This window comes from Cyrtonyx montezumae, unplaced genomic scaffold (genome assembly GCF_038088225.1).
Source record: "Cyrtonyx montezumae isolate F1298 unplaced genomic scaffold, pur_monq_1.0 scaffold_23, whole genome shotgun sequence".
NCBI lineage: Eukaryota > Metazoa > Chordata > Aves > Galliformes > Odontophoridae > Cyrtonyx > Cyrtonyx montezumae.
Window position 1 is genome coordinate 2,183,816 of NW_027071970.1, and position 12,209 is coordinate 2,196,024.

The 12,209-nt window shown below is 50.3% G+C and overlaps 1 protein-coding gene across 1 annotated transcript in view; it reads left to right on the plus strand.

The window, feature by feature from the left end:
- OSBP2 (oxysterol binding protein 2) overlaps positions 1 to 12,209 on the plus strand; it is a 57,690-nt gene that overhangs the window by 6,696 nt on the left and 38,785 nt on the right. Inside the window, exon 2 of the mRNA XM_065738809.1 lies at positions 9,740 to 9,948. Coding sequence (XP_065594881.1) covers positions 9,740 to 9,948 — 209 coding nt within the window. The remainder of the gene's footprint in view (positions 1 to 9,739; positions 9,949 to 12,209) is intronic.

Here is a 12,209-nt window from a genome sequence, read left to right on the forward strand (position 1 = left end):
CTGGAATGCCTGGGAGTCATAGGTCCATCTGAGCTCACATCCCCTTAGGAGCAGGGTTTGCTTCAGGAGCTGAAGGATAGTAACTCTGCCATGTTCTCAACTGTGCTTGTGTCTGTGTAACTGCTGGGACATCTACAGATGCCTTTACAGTGCAGTATTAAATATCTTGGGCTTCTCTGCTTTGGGAGCATCACAGGTTAATGTGTTACCTCATTGTAAGAGAGCAGAGAGAACGGGGCTGTGGCAATGTTCAGTGCATTAAGGGAGAGTTTACATAGCCTGAGGAGTGAAAACCTGGCAGAGATGCTTAAAATCGCTGTCTGGCTTCAGTGTGATTGAAATGAGCGAGGGCACGTCGTGCTGCTTAGTGCTAAGTGCACCTTTTATATCTTTAATAAAACCTCAAGAGGAATGATTCTGCTGTGCCAGATTTCTATAAAAAGAACCTGCTCCTGCGTGCAGTCACTGCGGTCCTGACAGCTTGGTTTTCTTTTTGCTTGATCTTCAGGTTATCTAGCTCCCTTACTCGGGGGGAAAAAGAGCGTTTTGCTGCTCTTTACACTTCTCAGTGTGCTGTTCTGGGGCTGCAGGAAGGTTTCCTACAGCAGCACTCCTTCTGTTGCATTTCTTTTGCCCTTGAGATCCATCTCTGCCAGCAGCATGAAGCTGCCTCCTTGTCACTGTGATGCCAGGTGCTCTTCCACCGCTCTCCTCCAGAACCTGGAGGGTTCCTGTTTTCACTTTTTTTCTGCATTGGTGCAGTGAGCAGGTCATTGCCCCTGTGCACAGTAGTGCTTTGCTCGCTTAGTCTGGTTGGAACTGTCCCATGTAGGAAGAATAAATATTCCACTCACAGAGCTCACCCCCTAAGAGCAGCTCAGTCAGAGCACCACGGAATCAGTGAGGATGGAAAATACCTTTAAGATCTGTAAGTCCAACCCCAGCACATTGACCACATCCCTCAGTGCCACATCTCTGCTGTTAACACCTCCAGGGATGGGGATGTACTCCTCCAGGTGGACACCCAGTGGGGAGCTGAGGGCAGGCAGCAGCTCTCAGTCTCTGCCAAAGCAGCTGCAAGAATTGCACGTGAAACCCCCTAAAGCATCTGGTTGCTCCAAGGGGTTTCTTGCAGCAGAGTATGCTAAAGTAATGCTGAATGTCTGGCTTGAGCACTGGGAAATTCACTTAGAGCTCTCATCACCCTCTTCTAGGTGAGAGCAGTTCCTTGTGAAGGAGATTGGCTTTGCCTTCCCTCTTGGCTGCACATTTAACAGCTTCTCCTTTCCTGCTAACCACGATCAATATCCATAGGATTTTTGCAGCAAATATACCTCCCATCAGCACTGATCCCATTGCAGAGTATGGCATGACTCAGGTTCCCAAGATGGATTTCTGAAGGCACGTGTGACCTGCATGTGCTCTGTGTGGCTGTGTATTCCTGCGTGGAGATGGAGGGGGAGCGTGGGTCTCACTCAGTGCTCTGTCACTGATAGTTAATGCCTTGCTCTAACTTTTGGACCTTTCCCCCCATGTTTCATCCTTGACTGACCCTGAGCAGAGGCCGTTGATGGAAGCTGATGGCAGTGGGACTTGAGGAAGAAATCTCAAGACACTGATGCTGAAAGATGGGTTTGGGGCATTCGGTGTCACAGGAGAAGCAAGGTCACCTGGGCATCTGCAGGGTCCAAAATCTGCCATGGTTTAAGTTCTTGCTTGCATTCTCTTTCTGTTTCATCGCTTCTATGGAGAAAAATAAATAAATCCTGTTCACTGAATTGCTAACCTCTGTGCTTCCCAGGAACGTGTCCCAAAGGATGCGGGGTGAGCCTGGAAATCTGACCATCCTGCAGAAATTATAGTGGAGATGATGGAAATAACTTCTGCATGTATGTATCTTGGTTCTTGAGCTCGTGTGCTCTGCTTGTGCTCAGCCAGCAGCTTGATGCCACTGCCCAAAGTGCTGGGAGTACAGCTGGCTGAGCCCAGGAGCTCTGTTGGGCAGGCTGTGTGGTTTGGTTCTCAGTGCAGAGATCTTGCTTTGCCTTTTAGCTGAACAGTGTGGGTTTTGCATCCAGTGCACCTCTCCTGATCAGGTATGTATCAAGAAGAAATATCACAGACAATTTCCTTGGTGTGATTTTTGAGTTGTTTCAAAGGTGGCAAGAAGATAAGTGCTGCCTTCAAAATGATCTTTGTTGTTGGGGGTTGCAGGTTGTAACTCACTGGCAGTGTCTCTGAAGGAAATTTGGTACTGAAAGCATTAACATTGACTGCATCTGGCATCGGGGCAGCTGCTCACAGCAGAAGCATTCTTGGGAAGGAGCTCTTCTGTCCATGTTAGGTCTGAGCAAGACTGGATGAGGCTTGTGCTCCATCATACCCCAAAACCTCTGTGATCTGAAAACCCAGGGGTGTCCTTAGCAGTCTGAATATCGTTACGAATGCACATCAGTGAGCTAAGAATAAAATGCCTGTCTTCTATTGGCTGTGCTGTGCCCTGTGCACTCTTATGCTCTCAGAGGTGGTGGTGAGTAAACGCAAACAGGAGATGGCTGTGGCTTTATCCTGATCATTTGACACCATTTCCAAGGGCCAAAAGGCCAGTGCAAACTTAAAAGGCTGAGGCAATAACAAGCACAATCACTGCCTGAGGCTCACGTCTGCTGGGTTGCATTTATGTCAGCGTTCTTGTGCAATAAGAGCATTTGTCAAATTAACCTTGTGTATGGTAATTTGTTCATTCTTGCTTAAAACAGAGCCACCAGACGTGTAATTCCTGCCATTTGCAGGGTGAGCTAACTCCTGCCACGTGATGGGATCTGGACCAGACCTCCCATAAATGTTTAACAGGGGCGATATATTTAGAGGCAGTTCCACCCACAAATCTTATTTTGTTGTTTGTTTTTGCCATTTTTTTGTGTGTTCTTCAGCATTTTTGCTTAGAAAGAAATGGTGAAATGGGATGATTTGGTGTTTGTAGAAGGAGTGGGGGTGGGGGGGGGGTGGGGGTGCCACTTCTGTTTAGGTGTTGTAGTTAATGGAACCCTTTCCTAAAGCAGAGTTGGGGATATACTGGGAAGAACCTGGTGGGAAGGAGAGCAGCAATACAGTGTACCTATTCCGTAGCCAAAGGTGATGCTGGAGCCCTTCCTTGGGTGGAGGAGGATTTAAAACAGTGTGGATGTAAACCTCGCTGTGCACATTGCCCCACACCTGTGACATTTAGGGGCCCGTGAGCTGCTCCGATTGAGTCACAGCAGCACAGAGCACCTTCCCCATACAGAGCAAGGGATGGCACCCTGCAGACCCGTGGTGACAGTGATACCCTTATCAGCTGTGTCCACCATTGCTGTCACCAGCAGTCTTGTGGAGATAGCAGGGCTTGGAGGGAGGAGCTGGAGCTCAGGGTAATCCAAATGGCACTGGGCTGCTCCTTTTTCTGAGTGGTTGCTCACTGAGGTTTTTTTCCCTTTTGTCCACAGCTGCAGTTTCGTGGCAGAATGTCTGTGCTGTGCCTATCAGAGAGCGATATGCACGTTACAGAAGGTAGTCCTGAAGAGTGCACAGGGGAATAGCTTGCTTCCAGAGTGTCTTTTTATTAGGGGCGGGAGCAGAGCGATCCCTCTCATGGAGAGAAGGGGCTTTGTGCTGGAAGGAGCTGGGAATTGTTTGCCTTTATCATAAAATCACAAGGTGGTTGGGTTGGAAGGGACCTTTCAGCCCCCCCAACCTGTGCCTGAGGATGGTTGCTCCCCATCCAACCTGGCTATGAGTGCTGCCAGGGATGGGGCACCCGCAGCTCTCCAGGCAGCCTGAGTCTTCATCTTGGCAGCACTCCCCATCCGTTAGACCTGCATTCATTCCGAGGTTTGTGCCTGGTGTTGAGGAGGCTGTGCTGACACAGGCACAACGTGCTGCTGAGGTTCTGCCTCCGGCCCCTGCTCAGCATCAGTGATGGATGCGGCGCCCGGTCCTGCACTGAGGCTGTGGCTGAGGATGTCACCGTGACAAATCACCTCCCCGGGCCCCCTCAGCCCCTCCTCCTGTTGGGAGGAAGGTGCTGCAAGGAGAGAGAGTCCATGTTTGTAAATGATGCAGTTCTTTCGGGTGTTTCCTTGTAGAGGATGTCAGCACAGTGGTGGGTGCTGCAAACAAACCCGAGCATCCAAATCCTGGAGCTCTCCCTGCACCCCTCTGTTTGGAGGAGAGGTTTCAGGCGGTGCAGATCCAACCTCGTCAGCACTGCAGCCTGCTGTTGTGACACAGAAAGGCTCTGGGACAACAGCCTGGATTTGTTTGGTTTTTTTTCCCCCGATTGTCACTAATCTGTCCCCACCCTCCTGCAGATTAATCAGCCTGTAAATCAAAGCCAACAGAGTCTTTTTGCAGGAGCCTCAGTCCAAAGTTTGCCATATGCTTGTTTGGGTTTTGTTTGCAAATGTGGTAGGTTTGGTGAAAAGAAAAAGAGGAAGGAAAAGAAAATCTCAGCTGCTTGTCGTGTGGAGCTTGCTGTTGGTACGAGATGTGCTGTGCATGCTCACGCTGTGCTGGCTGTGCACATCACCTGCCCTGTGAGCTGGGGAAGCAGCTCCTGCCCAAGAGCAGGATTTCTCTTGGGCCCTTTGCTCCAGAATTGAGTTGTCATAAAAATCCTTCCTTGTGCTGAGGGAGGGTGAGAACGCCAAGGGGTTTGGTGCCTATGGTGGTATCTCTAATGTCAGCTGTGTGAATGTGAGGTCGTGCTAGTGTGCTCTGTGCTTCCAGCTGCCGTCAGCATCCCTGGGATGTATGTGTGGGATTTTTGCTGTCCCTTCATTTCTCTTGCTTCCATTAAAAAATAATCTTTCGGCTAAAAATAATCTCCAGGTTAATAATGGAAGCAGTCTCTTCTGCATATGGCTTTTTATTTAGGTGATTGAACACCAGGGTGACTTCAGAAGCCAGTTTCAGCCTGAGCATTTGCTCTCTGCGTGGCTTTGTTCCTCTCTCTTCATACCCAGGCGGGACCTTGAGAAGGGGTGAGATTTATCTGTGCTCAGGTTTATGAATAAATGGTTTTTGAAAGCACTTGGGTCTGGTCCTTTTCCTCCTCTTGAGTTGCACAAAGCTACCAGCAGCTGGTCCTGTACCCTGCTTGCCTGCGTGCCCTTGGCCACTGCTTCCCCAGATACAGAGGTACGTGCTTCTCCTTTGGGACTTTCACATCCAGATTTACTTCCTTCTCTTGGGGTAAATGCACCAGACCTGCCAGCAGAAGGCTTGTCTGAGGCTCAGCTTGATAAGCCCTGATCCCATCCATGGCTGCTAACAGAACTATGCTCAGTGACATGCTCTTCATTTCCTTCTGCTTGGGAAGTTCTCTCCAAGCACGTGCCAAGTCTTGTGGCTCCCTATGGAGGAGTTGTCTTGTTTTCTGCTTTCAAAAGCCGATGGATGTTGGCAATATCCTGGAGCTGCTAATCTCAGTGTGACCTCAGCCATCTGCCAAAAAGGCTCCTGCAGGCTGAGGGGAGGAGGCCTCGTGGCTGCAGGGCTGTCCTGCAGCAGCCGTGCTGCAGTCACTGCATTTCTTTTGCAGCTTTCTGCCCTGGTGGGCGAAATAGTTGAGTCCAGCATGTATATGCATGCTGAAAAACCAGAGTCCGAGTGAGGAACCTGCCAAGAGAGGAGCTCCAGTTAACAAATGAAGGAGAAAGGGCAGTCTCCTCCCAGCTTTGGGGTCCCCCAAATGCTCTAAGGGGTGTGCAGTGTTTGGGATGCAAGGCTGGGCTTGTTGGTTGCTCAGGCTTACAGCAGACAAATGGTTTTGAGCTCACAGAGGAGGCATCTCCTGGAGGACAGGGTGAGCATATGGCTGAGGTCCTTGCTGTGGGTGTGCCTTAACTTGTGTTTGGATCTTTCTGCGATGATGCTTAATGATACAGAGCGGTGCTGGGAATGTGTGAGCAGGCAGTAGTGGCCCTTCCAGCTTTGGGAAGAAGCTTCAGCTCAGTGTGTAGCATCTCACTGTGGATAACCCAATTTAAAGCTGAATGTAACATAATGAGGTCCCTACGTGTGCTGTACCCACTGAGCTCAGCTGCACCAAAATACATTTGCAGCCTCAGCAGTTTTGGAGCTCGCCCTGACCCCATGGTCAGGCTGTGGCTGCTGGGACAGCGTGTGTGCTGCAACCTGCTGGAGCTGTGGAGAGGACAAGCTGAACTGTGTGGGGACGAGGTGGTGCTCAGCCCTGCTCAGAGGGGGGGAATCAGCAGAGCAGTGGAGCAGGGAGCCCCTTCCAGTTCGGACTTTATATTCACCCTGTCTGTAGCTTGGGAAGTGGCTGTAATGCAGCCTGCATGCACATGCAGCTTGGGTTGGAAGGGCACTCACTCCTTCCTAAACTAGGGAAGCTTGCATGATTCCAGGAAGATGAATTTTCAGAGGGTGGTGGTGATGGCCCCAGCACAGAGCAGCTCACCCCAAGCATCTGTCATCCTTGCTCACTGGAGCTGAGCAGTACCTGGGGGCAGAGCGTGACCCGGTGCTTGCACTGCTTGCTGCCTCCTATTAACATCCCACAGAGCTGCATGGTCACGGAGCACAGCAGCATCTTGCCAGCAGTTAAGCAAAACCTTTGGCTGTCATGTATAAAGCTGTGATGTCACCAAAGTGATGCTGCAGAGCTGGTAGGTGAAGAACTTCATCTGTTTTCTTTCTTTTTCTTTTTTTTTTTTTTTTGGCCTTTACTCTGTTGCTGAATCTGTATTCTGAGCTCGTCTTCTCCAGCAGTGAGATTCAGTCATTGCAAAGCGTGTCTTTCTCCTGCATAGCTCCGGAGCACTGGATGCAGTTCCTCCTAGAGCAAGAACAAGTCCTTTACATCAGCATTTGGTGTTCTTTTCTGTTCTGCCTCACCTGCCAGGTTGTGAGCTAGGAGATGCTACGCATCAGGTGTTCTACACAGAAGATCTCTCTGCATAGCCAAAAGCACTGAGTTGTCTCATTGAGCTCTGTGTATTTACATCTGTGGTCTTAAAGTAACCTTAACAGCTTCTGTGCTCACCGTATATCCTTGCACACCACGCACAGAACATTTGCATTCGGTCAGAGCTTTGTGAGGGAGCAGCAGAAAATCCCAGCAGCGTCCACCTCTGCTCGGGTTGAACCTCTGTTCAGCTCCTTGCAGCCTGCCTGTGTGGTTTTTTTTCCCCATATGTGCAGCTCTTGGATTATTGCAGAAAGTTGAGAATCAGAAAATCTGCCCCGGATCGCGTTATGCAATAGCTGAGCTGCTGGCAGTGAATAAGCAGATCCAGCTGAGCAGGAGCACTTCTGAAGGGCACCTCGTATTTTCTGCATGCAGACAGAGGAAATGGCTTGTTGGCTGGGAGCTGGGTCAGGTGCCTGCCTTGTGTGTGGGTGCTGAGTGATGGCAATTGATTTCCCACGCAGATTGGTGCTGAGAGGCGAGGTAGCTTGAAGAACAGAGCCAACCAAATTGGTTTTCTTGGATGGGAGAGCAGGGCTGCGTTATGGGACTTAATTTAGTGAAGTCACCTTGGAGACCTTTGTTTTCTGCATAAGAGAAAATCATTTTAGTTATTTTCTCGAAGTGAAAAGTAATCCCTCCTGGAAGAATGCCAGTACATGCTGCGTCACGAGGTGAATGACTCTGCCAGTGAATATCAGTGCTTGGCTCTGTTTTGAGCCAGATCACTCGTCCTGCAAACAAACATTGCCACGCTGCAGTGCTGAGTTTGAACTTCATGCTGAGGAGGTGCCGGGGGGCTTTCGTTCCTGCAAGGCTTCTGTCTGCACACAGAGCCTGGGCACGGTGCTGGGCTGAATCCATCCTGAAAAGCAGTGCCAAGGCTGAGATGTTTTCTTTTCAGCCCTGGGGATGCTGTTGCTGGTGATGCAGTGTGGCTCTTACTGATGCTGCCAGTTGGGATGCAGCTCCCTGCACCCCTGCCTTGCTGATGTGGTGTGGTTACAGCTGTGCAGAAGGTGGCAGAGAAGGAAGCTGCTGGAAATCTGCCTTGAACCATCTGGGAATAGGGGAGATGCTCCCAGCCCTGGTGGGGATGCCCTGTGCCCATCGTGCTGCTGGTGTGAGCAGGACTAAAGCTGTCAGTGACAAACTCTGGGGTCATTCCTGAGGAAGGATGGCCTGGGGGGAAACAAAAGGAGCCATTCCCATGTAAAGAAATTCTACGAATTCCTGTTATTCCTCCTGCAATTCAGTGAGCAACTGCCTAGTAATGTATCTACTAAAATATTAGAAGAATTTGTCTAATTACTAGATGACATCTACTCAGATCCAACAGCTCTTTCTGTCCAGGGAAGAAGACTCTGGGAATGATTCAGATGAGAGCCATCTGGAAGTACAGGAGGCTTTAGTCCTGCTGTTCTGTGCCCATCTCTTTCCCCATCGTGATCTTAGGGAGATTATAGAAAGTACTCTGGGACCTGGTGGGTGAAAATGGTGCACGTGCTTGGTGCTACGTCAGGGTCCAAGAAAATGCTCTGATTTGCTCCTGAGCACAGGGCCTGGCTGTCTGCTGCTGCTCAGCCTCGTGAAGGGCTTGGGGACAGGGTCGTGGTGTTTGCACCCCTGGCTGAGAGCAGGCAGCCCTGGGCAGGAGCTGGCAGCAGCTCGCCCTGCCCCATGGCTGGCATTGTTGGCACCGTGGGGTGGTGGGAAGCTGGTGGGATTCATGGGCTGAGTGCTTGCAGGGCTATTTTAGGCAGCTGTGTGGTAGTGGTTTTGGGACTACTTAGGCATTTATCTCTGTGCCCAAGTGCTTTTGACGCATCCAGTCAGCAGGGATGCTGTCAAGAGGTTCTCCTCATCTGTACACACACTTAGGATTGCCCTGACCTGGTTGCAGCACCTCACACTTGGCCTTCTTGAACTTCATTAGGCTCTTGTGGGCCCACTTCTCAGCCCCTTCCCATCCATCCTGCTGTGGGCAGGCATGGGCTGTGCCTGCTTTGAGGGGGTGGTGAATGAGAAGCCTGATCCCTGGGTAAGGATCTGGGTTTGTCCTAACCAGGAGCTCTGCCTCTTGTGTGTGATGGTAGCAGCATACCTGCTTCCCTTTGCTTTGCTGGGTAAATGAGTGCTGATTCTTCAGCCCCAGGAAAGCGTCCTGCTGTTGCTGCTCGGCTGAGTAAGCCCGCTGAAGTGTGCAGCAGTCCTTCCAGCTGTAAAGGTGTTCTACCAGCTATGGAAGGATCGTACTGTGCTCATTTGCTTTACAAATGAATATCTTTGCATGCAAGATCTTATCTAACTTGCACATAAGAGAATGACTGAAGGGATAGGATGGAAAGAAGCAGAGGAATTAGAGGTGGAGTGGTATGGGGAGAGAGAAGAGCTGCAGTGCTGATGAGAAATACCAGTGGTGCATGGCCGGGGGCACGCAGGAGCATGTTGGCCACTCCAGGTGGGTGCAGGGAGATCTAGTATAATTGAATTATAAAACCGTTAAGACCTTGATCTTAAGAACAAGTACAACCCCAGCTCACCCCCACCATACCTACTGACCTCCCTCAGTGCCACATCTCCATGTTCCTTGAACGCCTCCAGAGACAGTGGCCCCACCACCTCCCTGGGCAGCTTGTGCCAGCACATCACCACTCTTTTGGAGAAGAAATTTTTCCTAACATCTGACCTGAACCTCCCTGGCACAAATTGAGGCCATTACCTTTCATCCCTTACCCTTCCCTGTGCTTTGTTCCCTTGCAGGACGCAGGCGGAGATGGCCCACACGTGCCGTGGAACCATCAACCTGTCGACAGCTCACATCGACACTGAGGACTCATGCAACATTGTGCTGTCCAACGGGGGCAGGACGTACCACCTGAAGGCCAGCTCAGAAGTGGAGAGGCAACGCTGGGTCACAGCCCTGGAGCTGGCCAAGGCGAAAGCCATCCGCATGAGGAACAACCAGTCAGGTAGGGCACAGCTCAGCATGCAGGCACACAGCTGGCTCCTTTGGAAAACCTCCCTGTGAACCAGCTCTTCTGTGCTCACTACAAAACCCTAGCAGATATTATTTCTTATACAATTAAAAATAGTTGACCCTTTCCCATTGAAGCACAAAGAGTTTCAAGCAGTGCTGCTTGCAGCGCGCATCATCTCATCTGGTTATGCAGCCTGAAGCCAGTCTTGAAAGCCCTCATAGTGGCTGTGCACTGTAGAGAGCCAGTAAAAAGGAATTTACAGTGCTTCTTCTGGAAGGGAGGATGCGTGTGCCTCTCCTGGGGCCCTGGCTGCTCAGCATGGGTGGGGGATGATGAGGAGGCACCAAACCCTGCAGAGAGCAGCAGCCCTGGGAGCGCTGATTCGTAGTGAAATCCTAGAGCAGTGCCTCTCCCGTCCTCCCCTAGTTTAGGGTATTGCTGTAGATGAGTGATAACACAAATGCAATTGTCTGTGCACGTTGCCTTTCTCCCCTCTGCACACACTAAGCTCTGCTTTGGTATTTATTAGTGTATATTTGGGACAACTGCATTATGTAAAGCTGTCAAAATGCCACGCGTGCTCCTCCCGGGAGTGTCATTTTTACTGCTGTGTTGTGTAATGGATCTGATAAGCGCTTAACAAACAATATTTCAGGAATATCTGAACGTTCATAACTTGTCTGGGATTCACATTTGGTTTTCTTCCACAAACAAACGTGCCTTCACATCACAGATGACAAAAACTATGAATGCATTAAAAAGGCAATCAGCCACCCCCGCTGCCCTAAAATAAAACCACTCTGCTCTCATCTCGAATGCTGGAAGTCAGACCTCATGCAGGAGAGAAGTAGTAAGCACCTGCTGTTGCTGCATTCTGCTTGAAGTGAAAACATAGCTTTGTCAAACTGTTTGTCAAAGGAGGAGCGTGAAGCAGAGATAATGAAGTAGCCTGGTAAGGTACATGCTTGGGGTGGCTCTGGTTTGGTGTTGATGTAGGTCCAAGTTTGGGGCATTGGGATGTCTGCAAATGCTGCTCTGTGTAGGTAAGGTGGTCATGAGGCTTAGCTTTCAGAAATGCTGCCATGGATGGGTCAGTGCACCGTGGAAAACCTCTGCTCCCTGGTGGAAGCACTGCACCAAAACCACAGGGTGTGCTCGATGGGACTGCGATGTGCAGCTCTTCTGAGCCAAGGCTGTGTGTATGGGGAGGGCACTTCCTAATGCTGCCTGCTTATGAAAACACATACTCAACAGAAAATCAGTTTGCTTGCGTTTCTGGAAGGCAGCACATTCCTGTTTCCATCCCTGGATTGATGGGATGGCTGTTTTGGATGCTGGCTGTTTTATAGAGAGCAGCAAAATGCAGAGCGTAAACAGCTCAGCTTACAGGAGAGTGCCCCCAGCCCTGGGCTCATGAGGTCTGACTTCTGCATAATTAGCTGTCCCACAAGGTCATACAGAAGTTGATTAGTGCATGAGCCATTTCCTCGTTCCCCATAATGATTTAAGTACGCTGTGTTCTGTGGCACCAGTATCTACAGACTTAATTACATGGAGTGTTTTGGAGCCCTGTCCCGTGATTCTTCAGCTCTGGACTGTATGCAAATACTGATGGGAGTGTGGTGGAGGAGACGTGGGCATCTCTGGGGTCCAGCCATGGCTGCAGCAAACTCACCGTGTTGGCTGTGCACACATTGCTTATGCTTTAGGGAACTGAGATGGGTCTGAACAAGCATCTTGCACCCGGAGGAGGTCAGCATGTGCCTTGGTGTTCACCCTCATTTCTGGCTGTTGGGCTGTGGGTGCTGGTTGTGCAATGCAGAGCCATGGTCTGAGGAGTTATATGCAGTTATTTTGGCTTGGCTTTCCACAGAAGTAACAAATGCTGTCTTAAGGCTCTGGATGTACTGACTTTCTGATTTCACCTGACTCAGGCCATGGTCTCAGGGGAAGGAGCAGCATGGTGGCCGTGCTTGGTCGGAGCTGACCCAGCTCATGCTCTTCTGTCACCCCAGCCAGCAGTAGTGCTGAGGAGGTTGGCATGGGCAGTTGTAGTTTCAGAGGACTTTTCCCTGTAGGATCAGGGTGGGGTTGGTGGTCTTGCTGTTGTCACGCTGAGATCCTTCAGAGTCCTTTCCTTGCATTCAGAAAGGAGCAGTGTAGTAGCGTGATGTTAATTAATTAAAAATTGAAACTTAACCTCTTTTTGTGAAATGTGTGAAAGATGAGCCATGCTTGAGTCGCTTCTGGAG